This window comes from Zeugodacus cucurbitae, chromosome 2 (genome assembly GCF_028554725.1).
Source record: "Zeugodacus cucurbitae isolate PBARC_wt_2022May chromosome 2, idZeuCucr1.2, whole genome shotgun sequence".
In the NCBI taxonomy this organism is placed as follows: domain Eukaryota; kingdom Metazoa; phylum Arthropoda; class Insecta; order Diptera; family Tephritidae; genus Zeugodacus; species Zeugodacus cucurbitae.
Window position 1 is genome coordinate 73,861,209 of NC_071667.1, and position 23,315 is coordinate 73,884,523.

Here is a 23,315-nt window from a genome sequence, read left to right on the forward strand (position 1 = left end):
CTCAAATACAAACTTGCATAAAATCTCAAGTCGCCTCTTGGCAAAATCGATCAAATATATCACCATAAGTGCAACTTAACTCACCGAAACACAACTTAACTCAGGTAACATTAGAAGCCAATAAGCCATAATTTTTCTTTTGCTTTATGCATACAAAACAAATAGAAGCAGCACCTTACAACAAAGTTATTCTTTATAAAAAAACATACACACATAGAGACTCATCAATAATGCACTGGGTGGGTAATTTATATAACTTGCCGGCAGCTAACGGCAATATGCTGGCGCTTTAAAGCTGCCTGGATATTCGCGCATTCATTAAGAAAAATTACTGCCATTGCGAGTGCTGCCACAACTATGAGTGTTGCAAGCAAATGTCACTGCAGCACAGCAAAGAAGTAGAGACTGTGCTAAGTGGCAGCCACTGATGTTGGTCAACAGCCAGCAACTACAACAGCAAGCAGTACAAGAACATCTAGACAGCAATGAAACACAAATAACTAGCAACACCGTTAGGCACATTTTGCAAGCTGCTGCACCTGCGCGCCAACCTGACAAGAGTGTCGCGTTGGCAACAGCAACCACAGCCACAACAACAATGAGGGCAACAATACCACGTTAAGCCAATGCATATAGCATTGGTGAGTTGGAGATGATCGCCGTTGCATGCGAATATTTAGTTGAATTAATGTGCAACATTTGTTGCCGCGTGACAACGTCATTGCCGAAGGAGTGCTGTGCTGGTGCTGGTGGAAGAAGCTCCTAATGCATATTGGCGCATCTGCTTAGTTGGGAATGTTGAAAACCTATTAAAATATGAGAAACATGCTTTTTTTGTTGTTTTTTTCTATTGGCTTGCTGCAACAAGCAATTGTATGCGACGTAGTTGCCACACTCGTTTCGGCTTTTGACACCGAACCCAGCGAAAAGTAGGTAAACAGCTTTAAAGCGAAGTCGCATCACACGAACCAAATTGTGTAGTGGGATTACACGAACGATCGCGAGGCAGTGGTAGACAGTAACTTGAACTTTAACTTGATGCACTTTGTTATTGTTGGAGTTTTGTTGTCAAAATCAAAACCATTGGTTGGCACTATAGGAATAAAACTTTATTATATTAGGACAGAGCTAATATATTTCTTCTATAAAAATATTCTTTAAGTGAATCCCTTCTCGAAAATATTTCGAAAAAACTCCTTTAAGACCTGGGCGCACCATTATTATTGTTTAAAAAATTGTTTATTGTTCTCTGTCTGCCATGTTAAATTTTGTTTAATCAAACATCACTTTTAATCAAACTTTAGCTACCCGTTGGGGGTTAATGTTGTTGTCAGCTAAGCCTTCTTCTATTATTTTGCTATTTCTTGTTATATTCCTTTGCTGCACTGGAGAGACAGCGTGATTATTTATGCATGCAGCAAAACGAAGTGACACGAACGTATAAACCAAAACAACAAAAAGTAAACAAATAAATAGGTGATGCCTCAAAGAGCCAAGCACATGCCGCTTTGTTACATGCTAGAAATGTTGTTTTTCCGACAACGAAGCGCCTTTACCACAACATTCTTCATTTTTCATTTGTTGCATAGCGAATTTTTTAGAATCGTCTGCATGTCTGTCGTAACATTGAAGCGCCGCAAAAGCAGCTATTTACTATTAATTAACCGTTTGGCATCTTCGGTACATCAGTCAGTCTGGCACTAAATGGAGTTCGAACGAGCAAAATGAAAAGTGCAAAGTTAAGCAATTTTTAATGAACTTAAATTCTATGTAATATTTTGCATGAAGTTTGTCGCTTAAGTCTTTTGTATGCCGGGTTTTTTATTTTTCGCAACATCCAATGACAAGTTGTTTGAGTGTCAGGTCACATTGGCCTTCAACTGCAGACATTCAGCTGTTTATCACAAACCAAGCGGCAAAACAACTTTCAATTGCCACAGCTGTCACTGACATCGCAAATGAACCACAAACGGTGTTTGTTTGTTTGTTGTAATTCATGTATGTAGTTGTTGTATATGCCACACACCAGTGCTGTATATGCCGCCAATTACATGGTTAGCAGACCTTCATGGCTCATTATATTTCTGGTAATGCGTGAAATTGAAATTTCAATTATAATTTAATTAGCCGCGTCAAAGTTAATTTTTTAAGCTTTAAGGCGTTTGTTATTATATTATCTCAGTTTTGCTTTACGAAATATTATATAACATATACTATAATACGCGTGGTAAATTTGTTGGCATACTAGACGAAGGTTCCCTAGCGCGGCACAAATCATCTAGTGATTAAATTCGATTATAAGCGACCCAAATAGTAAATAATTATTTGTAAAGGTTAAGCAAATTCCGCTGCAAACGGTATAAAATGTTAAAATTTAGTTTTTCAAACGGAATGAAGTCTTTCCTTAGATTTAAAGCTAAACTATGAGTTTGAGATTATATTGACTATATATAATTTACAGTAATATTTAGTTTCTCTCATTTAGAACGCTGAAAAATGTTATAAAATATTCAGATAGCTTCAAAACTTATAGCAGAAATATGACTTTTTGGTCCTTGGTCAGGTTTTATTTGATATATCGAATGAATAATAAGACTTTTTTCAAATATTTTGCTTTCAAAATGATCTCAAACCAATCCTATTAGACTATTATTCGATTTTTTTCATAGAAAAAATATTTATCAATAGTAGATATTATCCTTGACACTCTGGAAACTTCGTATTATTTAAAAAAAAAAAATATTTTTTTTATAAAAATACGATTCAAATTCAGAACCCTGTAGGCGGAGGGAGGCTCCGGTAGTGTAATGTTGTTAGCCTGCAGTTGTTGTGCAAAAATGCTGAGCTCACGCCAAAGCCGAAATGTAGCGGACCATGGAAGCTGTAAGACATCGGGCGGAGTTTGCATTGCCTCACACAATTTATTTTTTCAGTTCATAGCTGCTGTTGTTGTTGCTTAAATTTTTTTGCCCGCTTGCAATTTTCTATATTTCAAACTCCATTTTTTGTTGTTATTACACATTGTTGCACTATTTACTGGCAGTCGCTGTGTTGTTGCAAGTTGCTAACTGACTGCTTCACTGTCTTGCTGACTGGCTCTTGGTTCCCGGCTGATTATGGCCCGTTATATTATGATTGCATTCCAGCTGCCACAATGCTGCAGCCTCCAACGCCCGCATGGTTACTTCGTTTACTCTTTGCAAAGTTCAGTTCACTTCGGTGCAATGAGTTTTTGTAGTTGTCGAGTTGAGTTGAGTTGTTCTCGTTAAGGTTCAATTACAAAGAATGCGAGTGCATTCTGTGGCTCAAAAGCGTTGCTTGCTATTGTTGTTGTCTACACTACATTTCATGTTGTTCTTGTATTATTTCGTATTTTTTGTTTTGTTTGTTATTTTTTTCTGCAATTTTTTTTTTGTGTCCCGCAAATATGTTGCAACAGAAATTCTGCGCTTTATTATTATTGTTGCTAATGTTGGTGTAGATATTGTTGCTGCTGTTGTTCTGTCTACTCGCTGCTGGCATGTTATTCTTGCTGTTTGTTGTTATTGTTGCTGCTGCTACTGCAATAATAATCCCTCAAGATGCTTAATCTTATTATTTTGATGTTAACAATGAGTTCTTTGGACACCGTTTCCGGGTGTTGTTGCAAGTAGCTGCTATATTCTATGTTCTGTTGTGCCTTTGGTGCTGCAAAAAGCATTTCGTTGGATAATATGGGGTGTTACGATTTTGTTGCAGTAACGCTTCATTAATATTGCTCACCACTGAATTAACTAATAATGAGCGGTGTGAAATGATTGCACAGAGGTTTTTTGTTGCCGCTAGAACTGGTGGATTTGTTTTGAGGAAAAATGAATTTTCTCAAGATTTATTTTCTCGCATAAATAGAACTGGTTGAAGTAGGTCGAAGCGGTGTGATTACAAATATAGAGTATATATGAAATATATATTTTTAAAAATCTGAAATACCTTTGCGGTTGCCTTTCAAATCATTGTTTTAGTAGTACCTATAAAAACTACTCCCAATTAATAAATAGCAATGTCAAGTCTAATTTTTAAATTATTGTCAAAGTTACCAAGTAGCAAAAATGGAATTATACTAAGTTATATTAATTTAAGTTATTCAATATCATGCTATGTTATGTCATGGAATAGAAAAGTTTAATTTTTGGAATGTCATTTTACATATTTTAAAGAAAATAGAGCAGAAAGAAATATAACATTGCCTACATTTAGGCGCATAAAGTAATTTTACTATACATTGTCCAAGTCACATACTTAATTGACATCTTGAACCACTGAGCTGTTGCTTCGAACTTGATTCCAACATCAGTTGCCTGATTCAAAGAAATAACGGCACATGATCAATAAAAGTGTGCCAGTGATGTCATCAGCACCGAAAAAATGTAACCGACCACGGCTAAATTATAAGCGTTGATGACACTAATGCACCAATTAGGCGTTAATGATGAAGAAAATATAAGAAACTGAATGAAGAGAAGGGAAGCTAATAAAGAAAACAAGAATCAGCCAAAACTGACACATCACGGGCTGCGCGCAAACCAAGCCTCAATAAAAATACATACAGACAACAGCAGCCGTAATGATGGCATGTGCTCTGCACTGAGTGAAGTAACTTAGGAAAACAACAACAATGCCAAAATGGAAAGAAAGTCTAACTGATAAGTCCGCGGTTGCAAGTATATTGCCGAGTAGGCAGTTTGTGGCATGAAATAAATTCTCCAAACACATAGGCTGCGCTTTCAAATGTTGACCAAGAACAGAGGAAAATATTAACAACAAAACAGTTAACTGAAAGCTAACGTGTGTTGCAAGCATTAGAAGCGCAAAATATATGAAAGAAAGGAGAAGACAGAGAAAGATTGTCAAGCGGCACTTGTTGCCTGCCACCTAAATAACCGATTCGCTAATAAATTCACTGAGTTACACTGCGAACAACAACTTCAACAAGTTTGTATAACTTAGCGAACAGTTGCTAGCACGTTTGTTGTATTGAATAACTGTACTACTTGTTAAAGAGCGGAGCTTCAACACCTGGAAATTTTCGTAGTTGCCAGCTATAAGTGACATCTTTATAGCTAATAAACAAAAAAATTTCAACAAATGTTGTCAAGGCTATGCATGCAGCTCTCTCTCATTTTGTTCCATCCCAACACCAATTTCATTCTATTAATTCTATTTTCCGCATTCTTTCTTCGTGTCAAATAATTGCAGCTTGCACGCACACATTTGCAACGCCGCCTCATAAAGCAATACAAATTTTCTTTCTCCATTATCTTCAATATATTTCACTTATTCGCCTCCAAAATGTTAAATAATTTTTAACAGTCCGCAGCATTTAATTACAAGCCAAAATGCTGCAACTGTAGAACTTTAGCAAAAATAACAACAACAAAAATATATACTCAAACTATCTTCTTTTGCTCTCACACGGTAAGTGTCTGCCCTTTGGCTTTGCTTGCGCTGAGATATTGCAACGGGAAGCCAACCGCACGCCGGTGTTACGTGCAACTTTTCATGAGCCAACTTTGAACAGCAGAAGTGGCACAACGGTATAGAATTAAATGCGCGATTTTACAAACCAAAAAATCTGATCAAAAAATAAAATGGCTAAATGGTAGAACCTTTGGTTGAGATACACTTCGTTTGCGGGAATTATTTTTAACATTATTATAATTTAAACAAAATTTGGAATTATTGTGACCTAGTTAAAATTATTTACGATTTTATTATATTTTTGAGAATTTTTTTGAAAAACAAGTTAAATACAAAAATCTTTGAAAATATTTCTTTCTGACAAAAAACCAGTATCCTCTCTAACTTTTGAAGCGGTAGCCCAAAGAATCCAATCTATTTCTAACCGTTCTCAAATTATAAACCAATTAGACAAAGAATATTCCTACTTTACGCTACTGAAAAACACACTCACACAAATGTATATATGTCAGCTTATACTCCATACTTAATACTTTCTAAACATTTTACGCCAACGATTAAATTAAATCTGCAATTCTAAGATTTCAATCTAAGTGCAACTTTATCGCGCTGTAACTCGTTTGTGCGCATTGCGTGTTGCATGCCGCTTGACACACATCGCCAGCAGCGACGGTGAATGTCTTCGTAACAGCAACAGCGCCAGCTGCAACTTTCTGCGCGTCAGCCACGTTTTGTTCCCAATTTGGTTATTTCTTACTCCATCTCTCTTTTCTCTGATATTCTCGCTGTCGCCAAGCAGCTTCAGTTTGCTTTCTTTCACCATTTACTCTTTCTTGCCGCTGATGATGATGATGGAGCTGACAGGACGTACATGCAACATGTAACGGCGTGCTCAGTTGCACGAGTGAGTGTCAATTGGTCAGGTGCAGTAGACAGCAGTCAAGCCACCGACAACACCAACAACAACATCACTTAGAGCGTCACAGTGGCAATGCAGCAGCCAGTGGAGCCCCTGGTAAACCGTTATGCGCGCTTTTACTCTGTTGTGTTACACGTGCGAATCGTTGCCAAAAGGAAATGCAGTCGAAAAGCAAGTAACAGTAAGCGAAACAGTGGCAATGATGGCGGGATGCGCTCTGCGGCGGCGGCGGCTGTCGGCCAAGACAGGATGCCGCATTTGTTGTGTCTCGCGCCCTTCATTTTTGTGCCACTTTTGTTGCACATGCTTGTTAGTTCTGGCATCTTTTTTGCTGCTTTTATTGTTTTTGTGATTGTTGTTTTTGTATGTGGTAGCATTTGCTGCCGTGTGCGCTGCCACAGTTTATCCAACATCCGCCACTCGTCGGCTTACCTTTCATTGTCTTAAATTGTTGTTAGTGTTATTTGTTATTGTTTTTGTTTATTTCATACTCCTCTCTAACTGTGCTCCCTAACTCTGCTGGCGCATTTCAGCTGTTTGCGCTTGATTTTACAGCAGATACCGTAATTGCGATGGTAAATGCACACTGCAGCAGCAACATTGTATTTGTGGCAACCTCTGTGCTGCTTTCTTTGCACTTTGTTGCTATTGTAATGCTTTTTCTTTTTGATTTATGTTCATACACTCATAAACTAAGGATCCTCTGGTGCACCGGGTCTTAATTCATACGATGTTTGTATGTATAAGAATGTGAGAAGCGTGTCTTCCAGTGAAGGAAACCTATAATTTTACAACAGAAACCTCGTTTAAAGTTATGAGCTTCTATGTTACGAGGTACTAGTCCTTGGCTGATCCTAAATTCACTAGTTTCACTCTGGGTGCTCTTTTTCTCACCTCGACCTCACAATCGCTCCCTATCAATGAAACAGTTTATTTATTTAAGGTGACATTTGCAAAAACGAGTATTGAACGGCGTGACCCTGACAATCAAAAACGCTGCGCTATTTTCCCCCGATTTTTGGTCACAAGCCGGCCGGATATAGTAAATATTGAAGCCTTTATACGCCGACACACACATTCCTCCACATTTTTTATAGATTCTTAAATTTATACCACTATTATTTTGTTGCTATTTTGTTGTCACAACATTGTATCACTCTCCGGTTATGCAGCACAATCGTATTTATGCACCCAAAATGGGTTGCCACTCTTGACCATATTCGGTGTGTGGCATATCTTTGAATACAAATAACATTTTGCAGAGCAAAGGCTTACAAAAACATTAACAATAACACACATAGCAACAACAACAGCAAGTAATAGCAAAGAACAGCGTTGGCATTACAATGCTCGCGCTGAGTGGCATTAACGATTAGCAATGCAACAACAACAGCTTAAGCAAAGAACAGCGCAAAAAATGCCTTTGAATTCACCGTTTCATGGGTGAAGTTGCATTAATGCGAAATGCAAAGTGGCTGGCAATAACGATTTGCTGTATAATCGCTAGATCATAAGTTGAAGAGCAAAAGTGCAGTGGAATATTGAAAAAAAAAAAAAAAATAATGCCAAAAATAACAACAAAACAAAAGCAAAGAACATTTATATGAAAAATTTTAAAACAATAAAAACACAAAATTTAAAGGTACAGATATAAAAACGTTTAAATACAGGGTGCTGAAAAAGTATTTGTTCTGAACTATAGTTGGAAGTGAATGTAGCCTATAGAAATGGTTCGAAGTTAAAGAGAATCATAAAAACGCCTGTTAATAAGCGAGACTTTTTATAATTTAATTATTTTTTATTAATTTTTTCAATTGTGTCTTATAGATTATTCAAGTAAACCCAAAAGGCAAAAAATACTTTATTTTCAAATACAAGCCAATGGTATAGATATGCACTATGTCAGTTAGAAACATAACAATATATGTGTATAGCGATTTATTTCAACGATTTGTACTTGAAAATTCTCACGAATCACAACCACCATTAAGTGGCGATTGTATTGTCCTTGAAAGCATATGAAAATAAATAATCACTAGACAGATATACAAATTTTTTTTAATATTCTTTGTGTATTTTCTAGGGCAAGAATTTTCAAGGCGTGAACTTTCTCATATTGTAAACTGGTTGATATAAAAATGATAATATAAATTAAATAAAGTAATAAATTAGTTAAAAGAACATTTTTAGAAAATAAAAATTTTTTAATGGAAAATATGATTTTTTGAAAACTTTTTCACATTTGGTGTATTTACTTCATTCAAGTAGCCGAAAGCATAGCATTAAAACATATCTTTCTTATTTGAAGACTCTAAAAATATATTTAGTAGGGACTTTACCATATTAGATCAATCAAATTTGACATATACGAAGAAAAATGTATTATTTTTAAAATTTTCTGCCGGAACATTTCTCTTCTTTTACCGTACACATTTCAATTCGATTAATATTATTTGATTATTTCCTGTGCAAACTTTAGTTATAATAAATTATATTTTTAATTTAACATAATTTCATTATTTATAAATTATTTTTTTTTTTATTTTCTTTTAAATTTTAGCCACACAATGTTAACGCCATACATTTCTCATCGAAGTGCAGCAGCAAGCACTGCGCGCTCGCTATTTTTATTGCTGCTTCTCAGTTCAAATCACAGCTTTGCGAAATGGGACAAACAAATGTTATATTGGATATTGAAGATAGTCGCGGCGATTGTAAGTAGAACTTTACACTAATAAAAATTTAAATAAAAATACAAAACGTTCAAGTTATTCTACTAAAATAATTTTAGATAATATATATAGAAACTAATATGGACTTTAGATAAATAACACAGATAGATAAATCACCTAAATATTAAAGTTTCCAATAAAAAAATATTCCCTAACCTTTTTCTAAGCTTTCCTTAATTATTTCCTGGTATTTAGGCCATTTGAAAAATGCTTTCTACCTAACTATAAAAAGGCTCACTTTTCCTTTTCATTAAAAACTTAATTACACCTTTGATTTCTATATTTGCACATCGTCAGCTTAATTGTAGTGACCATTTCGCACATTTATCTAAAATTATTGATTGCAATCAGCTTTGTAGGCCAGTCATTAAAATCTGAGAAAGCAGAAGCCCACTGCAGTTGTGTGATACCTAAAAATAAAGACAGGACTATATGTTAATTCAGGTTTTCACCAGCATATATACGCTACACCTTTATTTATTTCTAGCGATTTGCAGGGTTAATTAAATTTACCAGCGAATGCTACCCACCAGCAGCATAACAACAACATTTTTGCATACCACAGCTTGCTGCGCTGCACCGCCTATATGAGGCGACTTCCCCTAGTAATATAATTAAATGACTGCCATTTTTCTTCATCACTTGACTGACTAGACAGTGCAGATACGGCTTGCATATAATAACTAACCAGCTAACAAATATTTATAAATCGTTTGCTTGTTTTATGGCTGAGTTTCTGCTTTTTTCGAATTACTTTCCTTTATCGCCTGATCCCATCAATATATATGCAAACACATGGCACCTTTTTTTTTCGTAGGGCTAACAAGCATCATCAAAGTGGCATTGCAATATAATGCATGTGTGGGTCGATATCTGCCACAATCCACGGCAACAACTTGCACTTAACCACTCGTATGTTGCAAGTACTTGTGCGATTTACTTAGTGGCAAGCTGTGGTCAAACAACACTTTTCATAATAGTCATAATCAAATACATAATCGTAAAAGGTGTATAATTTTCCATCAACGAGAGTATAACTCTTTAACCTAGGTCTTTTGTTAATCGAAAAAAAATGTGAAGTATACGCCCTGGCGGACGCACAGCGAAGGGCCGCCGCAAATATTATCGCACAAAATCAATGCAGCCATTGCAACTGGAGCAATTTCGCACTGCAAAAAATGAACTTAAAGCACATATGCAATTTGCAACATGCTGCAGCAACAACAAAAACAAAAGCAGCAGTTACTACTTCGTCTTGAAATTAGTTGTTGAGTTGGCGTAGTCGCCTTGCCACTATATTTGGCTGCCAATAAATGAATCAGTTTCATGGCTATTTCAACAAGTAAAACAACAACAAAAATTACAATAATAACAAAGCGAATGCATAAAAGCGATGCAAAAATATGGCAACATAAATGTTTATATACGCTGATGATGACGCGTTGCTAGTTCTTGGCGATATTGGAACAACAAAAATAGAGGCAGGTACATTAAGTTGCACGTGACGCCATTTAAAGGCGTCTACCAATTCGCCGCAATTGCTAACATACAAACACACGCTAATGGCTGCGCTCATAAGTATTCTTCTTCTGCTCACACACAATCACATCACCTTCTTTGTGTTGTTTATCGTCTGCATCTCGTGTTGCAAGTGGCCAAGTGTTGTAGGTTCCAAGTATGTCTTGTATGTTGTAGATTATGTGCGTGCCACTGCTAGCACTATTATTAAAGTGTTCTGACTGTTCATTGTTGTTGTTTGTTTCACTGTAGCGATTGTGTTGCGATATCAAAAGCAGTGCAATTTACTTTTATGCGCCTGCCACTTCATTGTGGCAGTTGAAAGCACATAGAAATAAAACTCATTAAACGCATCTAGTCAAAGTATTATGTCTCTTCGCTTTTTCTGCGCTTCTTCATTCTCTTGGCGAGTCTTTGTGGTTGATGCTGTCATATCCTGCAGCTATTTTACTTGCCAATTGAAGATGTGGCTTTTGTAGTTCTGTGGCACAGTGTTTTGTGTATATAGTTTTGTGTAGAATTCTTTGATATTTTTATATTTGAAGTAATAGAGAATATTTGGAAACCAGATTTTTTGAGAGCGCTAATAACAAGAAATAAGCTCAACAAAAAAAATACAAATTAACACAAAGACGTCATAAATTTTTACTTATTTATAATTTTATACGGACAGTTTTCTGCAAAATATTGGTTACAATTAGGCGCGTCGTTCAATAATAAGCTATTTTTAGCAAAGTCGCACACCATGTATAGTGTGAATAAAATATTAGATTCTTAAAAAGACTTTCGATTCTCAAAATGAAATGAAAGAATATAACATTTTCTCAAAATTCCACGCAACTCACTTTCGTTCACCCAAACTAAACCACGGTGCCCAGCTGCTTCCTCGCTATTCAAGTCCTTTTCTTAACTTTTTGTTGTATTTTTTGATGTTTTTGTTTGGCGCACAACACCAAACATTTGCGGTTTGTCGGTTTTATTAACAAAGAGAAATCGTTTTTAAACAATACTTTGATTGTTATGCCATTGTTGAGTGCTACAAGTAGATATCGACAAAATCAATCAACAACAACAATAACAGAAAAATGCTGCTCACAGGTATACAAAGTCATAGCAGCAGCTATGCCAAACCAACGCATCAGCGTTGAGATCTTCAAATTTATTACAAGTATTAGTTACATACATATCTGCGCCTCCACACACAAATACACATATGGACACCCAGCATTACAGTACATATGTGCAGCGCTGTTATTCGCATTGCGTCTTTCCATTTTCATGTTGTCTTCCTCTTTGGCCATTACAATGGAAAATTGAATAAGCCATCGGCGATGAAATGAAAAATATTGGCGTGATTGCTGTTAAATTAAAAATTGCTTTTACAGGGTTTACCAACAAACACACACACATTCATACATAAACATACATTACCCTACATATATAAATACGCACATGTTGTTGTTGCTCTGCATATGATACTACCATCAGTACCCGTGCCATATAGTAATAGCTGTTTGTTGCAAGCGAAAACAATTGCGATAAACGATAAACACTGCGATTGCCATTTGCAGCAGCAACAAACACATACAACTATATTTCTACATATCCTTATATTTCCCCTTCTGCATTTAGTTAGTTACGTGAAAATTGCTTTGGCATCCCTCTCTCGACTCATATTGGCGCTCCACGCCGCATTCGCTGCCGCGAGCTACTTTAAGCAAACGCGCCACAAACTGGGAGGTATTTACTTTTTCATTGTTTGCAACGGGAAATTGATACCATTTTTCACTTTTCGCTTATATTATTGGATTCGCTATTTACTTATCGCCTTGTTGGCTGGCACTTTCATATTAGTTGAAGTTGTAAATATGTAAATAGAGAGATTCCCAATGAAAGATGTAGATAAGGTTGCTTGAACCGCAAATTAAAAAAAAAATACTAAGGAGATTTCTACACTACACCTCTATAATATAAGTTAAACCAAGTTTCCACAAATGTTCATGTAATAAATAATGTTCGATATATTGTCTTCGTTTCTCGGTTCCTTTGTGCGCTGACATTGTCATTTGGTGCGCCCATAAATATGCGTTGCTCGTCGCCGGCAACAGTGTCCTGGTTGCACACACTCCTCGCGGACTACTGAACATGAAAGTGAACTCCATGCGTTGCAGTTACAACGAATGTGCCGCATTAAATTACACAAAGTGCACCAGCGAGTCGAACGGGTGTGACGGCACAGATATTATTATTGCAGTAAATGGTGAAGTGACTTGGGTTACAATCAGACAATTACTTTGTCTCCATGTACACAAATATACTGCAAGTATCGGCGAAATGCATAAATAAGGCATTCCAAAGTGCCAAGAGTTCGATGTGAACCTCTGAAATACAAAATTGTTGGCGGTTGCGAATAATTGCAATGATTTTGATATAAAGTTGCAATTTGTTGGTGCGTTGTAAGTAATTGGTATCTGGTACCGTATCCTAAATGTAGGCAACGTATATTTTATATACTTCTAGGTTCATGTTCATCGAAGACGCGCACCAGAATTTTACTGCATTTTCAAAGTTTGTCAGTCAATAGTTTTACTTTTAAATATTCTTCCGCAAAAAATCTTACAGTGGAATCAAAAAAATTGGAAAAAACTTTCACTCCCGACACAAAGGCTAACCCATCTGAACGTTGGTCTGTCGAGTGCCATAAAAATCGTCCGAATGCGCCCACACCCATAAGTTCTTAGTTGAGCGGCGAGTGATCACTAATTTATGACGCCTGCAAAACTGTTTATTGAGCAGACAACTCTCTTTCGCCAGACAACAAATGTTCCGGAGCCCCAACACAAAGCACAGGGGCCTTCCACGGCATCATTTCTTGTAGGTTCTTATTAAAAATGCAAACTACGAAGTGTCAGTTAATGAGTACCGCGCTGGCAGCCGTACCTTACTGCAGCGACCGCCATCGGTGTGGAGACGCCACCGTTTGTTCTACCATTACTTTTTGCTAACGTCATTGTCATTAGGCGCTTTCGCGCGCAAGATACATGTCAAGTTGTACTCTGCCTTGCTAAGCTGCGAATCAGCGCCCGACTCTCCAGAGCCGGCTCTCGGTTGGGCAGCCAAGTTACTGTCCTCACCGTCCACTCGCGCTGTCTTCTTATAGTTCGTTGAGCTTAATTGTTCTACCGTCGATTGCCGGCGTTGTATGTTGCACCAGTGTCATAGTAATGAAAATTAAGTAAGAGTTAAATTTAAAACTAAAAAGTTGCATATCACCGTAATTGCTTCGGCAGCGGTAGTGATCTTTTGAATGCAATTCATCTCACGCATGAGCATGCATAATGTGTCAGTCGAAGAGATATAAATATTTCCGTTGTCTCACCACAGGGTTCTGTGTACGTTTACTATTTCATGCGTTATGTCTTGCGCAGTTTTATCGTAGTAGTTTTTGTTCCCCTTTTTTTATAAAATTTCGTCCATGAGAGTTATATCGAACTGAAGATGTTCTGAGTTTTACTAAGTGACGCCATACATCTTCAGTTTTGCCAGTGCAGCTTATTAAATACCATGGACGTAATTAGAAACAATGATAATTTGTCCGTTCTCCATTGTAAAATGTGCTTCATATACATATATTCACTTTATTCTTACAAACAGGTTATTAAGGCTCTTAATCAATCTTTCTAAATTAGTCCTATTTTGGATGCTGTATCGTTGTTTATTTCAATTTTGCGACCTCAACTTGGCTTTTCGAACTTTTGTTTTAGTTTGGTGAGCTTTCAATACATTTTATTAAACTTCCATAGCGTTTTATTGAGCTTTCATTTCATTTCACTGAACTTTTATTATAATTTCTATAGTTTTAGTTTCATTATAACTTATTAAGCTTTGGTTGTGTTTCATTGAGCTTTCATTGTAGCTTATGTGCTTTCCCTATAGTTTACTGAGCTTTCATCGAAGCTTTGTTTATTTAATATAAAGTAATAATATAAATCAATAAATAATATTTCAATCCCCCTACCCACGTGCACAACAACAATTATTCGAATTGCTACAATTTTGCTCCATCGCCAAGCACCAACCATTACTTTCGTATTTAAACTAAATATCATTTGCAACACTTGCTACCAACGATGCACTACCCCTCGAATCATGTTGCTGGCAAGCTTTCATTAAGATTGTTAATTTAAGATCTGTGGCGTAATTTAAGTTGCCACGTAAGATGATGGTGATGCAACTTGCTTCCAACAGTGTGTTGCAAGTTCTAAATACACACGATGTATATACATATGTAAGTATGTGTATGTGTTTGTATGTTTTAAATACAAGGAATGGGCAACGATGGCGATAAAATAGTTATGTCGCATTTAATATACACCGTCTCAGCTTGCTGGCAGCTCCAACAAAGGATATATTGCACTTGGAACATTTGTGCGAACACTTTTTGATTATAAGTAAGTAAGTACTTGGACGCTTCGGCGTGTGAAATGTATGCAACTGGAAATGTATGTTGCAATGTGTGTATATGCTGGTGTGGCAAGTATATGAAAATAGCATACATGCCATATACATATATACATATACATATATGCTGAATAATGACATGTTGTATGCATTCCAGCCTGCTGGCATTCATATTTCCTGCAGCATGCTACAAATAATCAAGTGCACAATACAATAAAGCTGCATAATAACAACTTACAATTATCATTCGTGTATGTATGTGTCTGTGTTGTGTTTGCCTTTTGCTGCGATTTTCGCTTCATAAAACTGTCTCAACGTCCATCACACCAAAGCATTCAAATTTGATTTTATACTAGCCACAGACATAAATATACACTCTACTCGGCGAGCTACCGCCGGAACAACGCAGCGAAGCAGCTAAATTTCCATCAACGGAAACACAACTCGTCGCGTAATTGTATTAAATGAATTGTGCAACACAAACGTGGCAAGTGCAACATGAAATCATGAGCATGCGGCAGCAAAAAATCTTAGCATCTTGCGACCAACAAACAGCAACCAATGTCGGCTTGACGGCAGCATGCAACACAAAATAATAATCTTTGCGGCATCACACACACACACACATACAAGTGGACACAGCTTTCAGATTGCGGCCGTCATTCCCTAAGACAGTTACGGCTGCTAACGTTTTGTTAGAATGTTGGGACCGCCCTTGCACTGTACAATAGACTGGCTGCCCATTGCCGTCCGTCCGTTGCATTTTATTTTATTCTGCCATTTTCTGCTGGTAATTATAGTTGCTGCGCCTGTTGCATCACCGGTGTTTCACAAGTTACTGCGGCTACCGTCGCTGTTCTTGCCACACAAATGCGCCCTATGCGCAAACCAAGTGCAACATTTACATCGGAGCGAAGTAAAGCAATGAGCCGAGTTGAATCAAAGCAAAAACAATTGTGTCTGCAACAAAAAGTGCAACAGCCGCAACAATAAGCGTGCAACATATTTTACATGTTGTATGAGGCAAGTTGCATGTATCCTCTTCATTTGCTCTTTAGTATTCAGTGCCACAATTTCTTATTTCATGCATTTTTATACACATTTTACTATTGTTGTTGCTGGTTTTTCATACACCACTTTCCGGCGGCACCAAACGCGGGCAAATCTCTTCCTGCCACAACGGCGGCAGCGCTCACCGTCGTCGGTGTTTCCTTTTTCTTTTGCATCTCTCGCTTTGTTGTTTTTGCTCTTGTTGTTGTTAGCTTGGCTTCCTTTCTGCTGTCAGAGCGCTACCTTAAATGCTTTGCTGCTCTTAGCAATCGAATATTATTGTGTTCTAATGCTCGGCTGTCTTTTTGCTTGTCATTGTGTGTGTGTATTATGCCGTTGGCTTTTTCTTTATTGTTGCTGCTGTTGTTTTCTGCGGTATATTCGTTTTTTTGCTTAACTACTTGTTACGACTTGTGATTCTAGCTTTAGTTTAAGTGTCTGATATAATGATTATAATTGTGTGGCACGAATGGGAAGTTGCACGAACATTCGTTATAGGAGTAAAGGAGGAATTCGGTAGATAGCTGATAAATGAAATAAAGCGCAACATTAACAGGTAATGGGAAATTAAAGCAGAACGCTTCAACATGTCGAGCGAGTGTAGAACACACCCTAAGGATATGGAATTTTAATAATATAGATCCATTAGGATAGGAAACAAAATATTTAAATTAGGCTGTGAACTTTCTCAGAATTATTCGAATATATACCATGACAATTTTCTTCAAAGACTCTTATATATTGAACTCTATTCTCTATTCTAGTTAAACACTCGTACTAAAGAAAAGTTAGAATTGTATTATGTCAATATTTTTATTTCTTGATTTCTTCGACATTTCACTCTACTCACCGTTGAGCTTTAGGAATGTGCTCTTGTTAAACATTGTTAAAATTATTCCTCATACATATGTCTTAGAAGAAATACCAAAAATTCCACAAATCGCAGAATATAAAAAAGAAACACCCATTAACCAACTCTCTCAACAGTAAACACGCTTAGTAACTCGTTAATAGTTCCTTGTTTTCTCTCAAACGATACTTGTAAAATTAAAAGAAAGCCCAACATGAGTCAAGTATTTGTGAAGATTTTAATAACTTCCGCATGTGTGTACAGCACCCCACACAACTTGCGAACCATAAAGCAACAGCACGCATTTGGAAGATCGTGCCGCCGAATTAATAATAACTCAATGTTTCCGATGCACTCGCACATTTTATTGGCCATCAAAAGCTCGTATGGGCACTTAAGCAAGTATGCCGTTTCAGTTTTCGCCGTTAAAAGCCGTTAATGCTCGGCTTAAAAATTAAACAAAAACTAAAAATAACTTTATACCTTATCCGGGATAAAATGGTGTATAACGGTAATTAATTGGGGTTTTACTTAAAAGTTTTTGAATGGGTTGAAAAAGATGAAATGAAAGATGCATGATACTATATTTCTAAAAAGCCTATAAGTGGCACTGTAGTCGAGTTAATGAAATCCATAAATGGACTCTACTGACGCATCTATCGAGATAAGTTTAAATCACTTTAGATACTTCCTAAGCTACAATACTTTATATAATATTTGAAGGTTATGTTCGATAGAGGAGCATTTCTTTAACATGCGAATTACCTTAAGAAAACTGCAACAAATCGTTTTAATGGAAACAAATTTGGAGCTACGCTTTTTCATTTAAACACAAAATTTTAAAACTATTTTTTTTTTATAAAAATCTTTATTTTTAAATTTAAAAATCTCTAAAAGTTGTCTGCTTATTTTTTTTTTAAATTTAATCATCTGCATCGCAAACTGACCATTCTTATCACTCTAGTATAATTTTTTTTCAATTTCCTTTTCATTCTTTATTATTGCTCTCGCTGTTTCTTGGGTTCACTAACTGCTACTGCATCGTTTATTTATGTATTTACAGTTATTGGTCAACAAACCACGCCGCCGGAGTTGCCAATTTACGGTGATCCCCACACGGAAATTGCACTGGATCTAGTCTTCCCAAAGGGGAATCCGACATTCTTGCTGGACGGCAAGAAATTGCAGCTGCTGCAGCCGCTCGATCGCGATGAGGAGAATCTGAGTCACATTGTTTTTCAGGTGAGTAGTGCACGAAGGTGACCACGCTTGCAAGCTCCAAGCAACTAAAACAAAGCTGAGCGCAAACTAAAAATGTGAAGAGTGTGTGTCTAAATATATGAGTGAGTGTATGTGTGTGACTGCATGCGATTTGGCACGCTAAAGGCGTACGGCTTGCGGTGGATAACATACAGCTAAACTGTGGGATGCTAAAAAGTAGGAACAAATGCAACAGCACTGGCAAAAAAGCCTGCTGTGAGATTTAGTTTGGTGAAATGTAAATTTTTTATGGCGAAATTTTACAGTTGCACGCCACAAAATGTGCAAAGTATGTAGAACGCTTAGTTAATAAACCGAAAGTAGTGTTCCTTATGGTTGCTTTACTTAGCCCATTTGGCATGTAGCTTAACAAATGTTTAAGAGCATCTTCCGCGTATGCAACCCACCAAATGGATGCCTCAATTGTTTGTTAGTGTATGTGTGTGTGACCAATTCTCTCAGCTTTAAAAATATTGAGCGCTTTTATTGGTACTTATTTATTTTTAATTTTTTCTATATTTAACTTTTTTGTCTTTCTCTCATTTCGCTGCACCACAGGTCTCCTGTTCGATTCACAACGCAACCAACAAGCGACACAGCATTCCGATTATTGTGCGCGTATCTGATGTCAACGACAATGCGCCGCGCTTCATGAACACACCCTATGAGGTCACCGTGGCGGAGGTAAGAAAAGAAAAATTAAATCTACGAAGAACATTAAACATATTTGTATGTTTAACTTTAATTTGAAACCACAAGCAGTCGCCGCCATCTTGATAAGATGCTTAGCGGGAAGCGACCTGCGTCGGCGCACTGGTTCACCACGTTCTTGCAACAAATGCATTTCCGCGCTGCGGAAATTTTTAACCACCAAATAAAGCAAACAACAACAAAATCAGCTCCACTGCGATCTCACTAGAATTGAAAAATACAATCATTGTGCCAACTCTAGCAATTAAATGTGCATACTTCTAAAGTTCTAAGGCAATATTACCACCCCCTCAGCAGATTTGTTACTTCTCCAACATTCACTCTCTCCAATAGGCAGTGCTCACAGGGCATACCAGCCAGCTCAGCCAACATGGTGGGTGGTTTCCATTGCGCGCAACTGGTTTTTCGCGCCCACGCACACTTCTTTTTAATATGAAATACAAATAACGCCAAAAGAATGGCGCACAAATTCTCAAACATTTGGAATTTGTTGTTGCTAGAATGACTTTAAATTACTCTCAAGTTAGTTTTGTGATATTGACGTTAACTGTGCCGCAAAAGTATGTTAGACATTGAATCGAAATTTCAAAAGACTTAAGCGACGAACTCGTTTGGAATACTTTATACGAGCTATAACCATACATTATAACATAAGATGGCTTTAGATTTATATAAAGTGTCTGGTTTTCAAATTGTTCAATACTTATTACGGCTTACTACAGTTTCCTAAGGAATATTTCTGATATATTGACACCAGTGCTCCTAGGTGTAGGCAACATTTAAATTTTCATTGATAATTCGCCTAAGTGTAGGCAATACTTAAGTTTTAGATTTTTAGAATTCAAATTTTCGCAAAGGAAATATTTTTTGGATCTTTTAAACTTAAAAATTCCTCTATTATATCATTAATTACAGCTTATCTTAAAATCTTATTAGAAACTCTCAAATATACAAAAAATACTAGTGAACCGGTTACTGAATCCACTAAGTATATAAACACATACAAACAATTCACGGCTCTTAATAGTTTGTTGTGTTTGCAAACACAACTGCATTAGTGCTAGCAACATGCAACAAGGAACAGCTGCCAGATTGACAGACATGCAAGCCGAACAACTTCAAAAGCGAGCGTCTCAGCTGTCAGAAATTACACATGCCAAGTCTTTTCAGTTCATTTTTATTGCTTTTTGTTTTTTCTTCTGGTTTTTTTTTTCTAATTATACTTTGTTTTTTCTGTTATTAAGCGTCTATCTGAACAGTACATTGCCCTGGAAAATTATTTTGCTTACGCACATAATCATATATGTGTATAAGTGCAAAAAATGCATGAAAATTGTAAAAAAAGCTTGTGTGGGTTGTGTTCTGAAGACAGTTTAAATTTTTGTGATTTTAATGACATATTGCATGCAACGGGTTGGTTTTCTGCTCTTGTTCTACCTTTAAACTAACTTTTTATTTGGATATTGCTTCTGGTTGGTTAAAACAAAATTAATATGACAATAGGCAATATGAGAATAAAAAGATTTGTTTTGCCTGAAAAGTGGACTAAACCTCGACCGATCGAAATAGGATAAAAAATGAAGATGAAGATGAAGATTACTTTTGCATACACACACACATAAATTTTGCACCCGCTTGTTGGGCGACCTTAATTGGCCAACCACTTTACAATCGCCAGCTATATAGTTGCCTGCCATATTTTAGTTGCGTAGTCCATAGCAACTGTCAATTGCCATCCCAAACAACAAGTAAATCATGTTGAAAACACGGGAACGCTGAAATCCAGCAACAGAGCCAGAGCAATCAATTATCTAGACAAGTTGTTCGCCGACGACGGACAGCAGTCAAAAACGAAAATAAATAAAAACGAAAACCAAAATACGCATCGACGTAAATAAAGTTCATAGGCAAAAACTAAATGCAAAATATAAATCACCGCAATATTGTGCGTGTTTTTATTAATTAAGTGCCCGTCCATCGAACGAACGGTACGTCGTTTGGACAGTTGTCAATTTGGCGCACTTTAAAGTTGATTTGAGTAGTTGCTGCTGCAGTTAGTCGTCGGCGTAAATACTTAGTAACATGTTGGTTTTAATGAAGCCAGCGTAGTAACATGTTGCTATGTTGCTGATGAAGCATGTCGCATGGCACGTAACATGTCTACACGAACGACTAGCGCCAATGGCTACATATATATTTATATATTATAATATTGGAAAATATTTTTATTTTTATATATTTCTCATAAACTTCCATTTCCTATAGCTTATTCCATTTTTATATTACATAGCACACTTATAAAGTGTTAATAAATTTATATATCACTTGAACTCCTGCTGGTTGTAAGCACTTGTTTATTTTATGTATATTTTCTACATTTTTTATAAAAAAGTGTAGCTGCCTAAGACACTTTCAATTTTAACCTTGAAATGCGCTGCGGTATCCATTAGAGAATTTTAATTTTTTTTATTTATTCTATGCACGTGACTACACATGCACACCAGCTTTGAATTGTGCATCTCATGCAGCGCACAAAAAGTACATATAAACATTTAAGTGAATAACAAATATACTTTGGTACCAAAATAGTGACTTTTAGTTCGCTTGTTTCTTATAATACATATTACTCTGGTTTTTAGCCTCCACTCGAGCTGCCACCTGCTTAGTCATTTCCTGTGTAAACAATTCACACAACAGTTACCCAGTTTATGATTTTCTCTCAATATTATTCCGTTTTTATATGTTTTAGGCACTTTAACTTAGTCAAAGCAAAGAAACCAATTTAAACGCTCTAAGAAAGTGTTCAATGTGGACCCAATAAGGTAAAAAAAAATCACAAAAAATGCAATTTCTTTCATTTGGTACAACTAATGTAAATATTATTTACAATCTGAGATCAATTTGCGCCAAGTAACTGTATTTTTAGTATTTCCAAGTGTTTAACTATAACTTCTCGAGTGTGGGTTTCACTAACGCGCTGCTGTTACTCGCTTCGCTTGCGTCTAAAAGTATTAGTTTCCCATATTGTGCGTTGTTGTTGCAATACTCAGATTATTTTTTCATACTCCGCATAGTTGTTATTAATTTTTATACATACTCCATGGTATGTAAAAATTCAAATTAGCAATCTTGTAAGCGGTGCTTATTTTAATCTTTTTATGAGGTGTTGTTAACTACCGACTGGCGGCAGTTAGTATTAATTAAAAAATGAAATGCCAGACTAAACAAAAACAACAAACTAGGCAAGTGTGTACAACACATTCGTTTTCGCTGAAAAATACAACTAATTAAAATTTATTTGTCTGCTTGAGAAGACTTTTGGTATTAATTTTTGTACTTTAAGCTCTTTTGGCAGCTTTAGAAGAAATAATCTAAGCTTAAATTGCATTTTTAATGCATCTGCATTAATTCGATTATCAATTGGTTTATGATTATTACACACATAATTCTTAATGAATGTGCTAATATTTGTAAGAGACTGTACAACTGTTTGTGTCAAAAGTCGTTAGTATTACATCTATAAACAGAAGCTGCTAGCATTTTTGGACATTTTTAGAACTATACTGTAATTATTATAACATTGGCTCCAATTTTTATGCTGATTTGTGTATCTTTAATTTTTTTAATTTTTTTTTTTTAATTTCTGAGAAAACATTTGCTATGGACTATACTTCTTTTGATACAATTTTTTATGAAGTTGTAATACGTAATAATAAATACATTAAAATAGTAAAATTGTGGCAAGCGCTGTGAACTAAGATACCCAAAAAGCATTTGATTTTAAATTTTTGGATTTTTTCATTATTTTTTTTTTTTTTGATTTTTTTATGCTTGTTTTCGGATTTTCTTGTTTTAATATTCGCAATATATATATTTGGAGTTATTTTGAAGCCTGTACATATAATTTTCGTATAAATCACTATTGAAGCCAAATATTTTGTAACTAATCCGGTGGCAAGAACTATTAAGATAAATGCAAGTTGCCGCCGGTTATACAAAAAAATTTGCAACATGTAGCATGAGTGGAAACTCCGGTTATTTTGCAAATATTTTTTTTAAACGAGTTGAAATGAGTTTTATATAATTTATGCATGAATTGCAGATATGTTATTTAGGAACAGCGATAGATAAATATGTACATATGTATGTATAAGTATAAACAATAATACAAAACCTTCAGCTGCATGTACAAAAGACTTAAGCAACAAACTTGCCAACACAAAAGCTTTGATTTCCGTAAACATTGCATGTGCATTTACATAAATATGGAAAATATCTTAATATATTCTCACTTTTAAGTGTGTGTGTGATAGTTGCTGATTTGGTTATCACGACAAGATTGCGGCAGCACGTGCGG

The 23,315-nt window shown here is 36.1% G+C and overlaps 1 protein-coding gene across 1 annotated transcript in view; it reads left to right on the plus strand.

Annotated features, from left to right (window-relative positions):
* Positions 1 to 23,315, plus strand: part of LOC128922927 (cadherin-99C-like) — a 42,046-nt gene that overhangs the window by 13,446 nt on the left and 5,285 nt on the right. The window contains exons 2-4 of the mRNA XM_054235328.1: positions 8,937 to 9,090; positions 18,051 to 18,229; positions 18,806 to 18,931. Of these exons, the coding sequence (XP_054091303.1) occupies positions 9,042 to 9,090; positions 18,051 to 18,229; positions 18,806 to 18,931 (354 nt within the window). The 5' untranslated portion in view covers positions 8,937 to 9,041. The remainder of the gene's footprint in view (positions 1 to 8,936; positions 9,091 to 18,050; positions 18,230 to 18,805; positions 18,932 to 23,315) is intronic.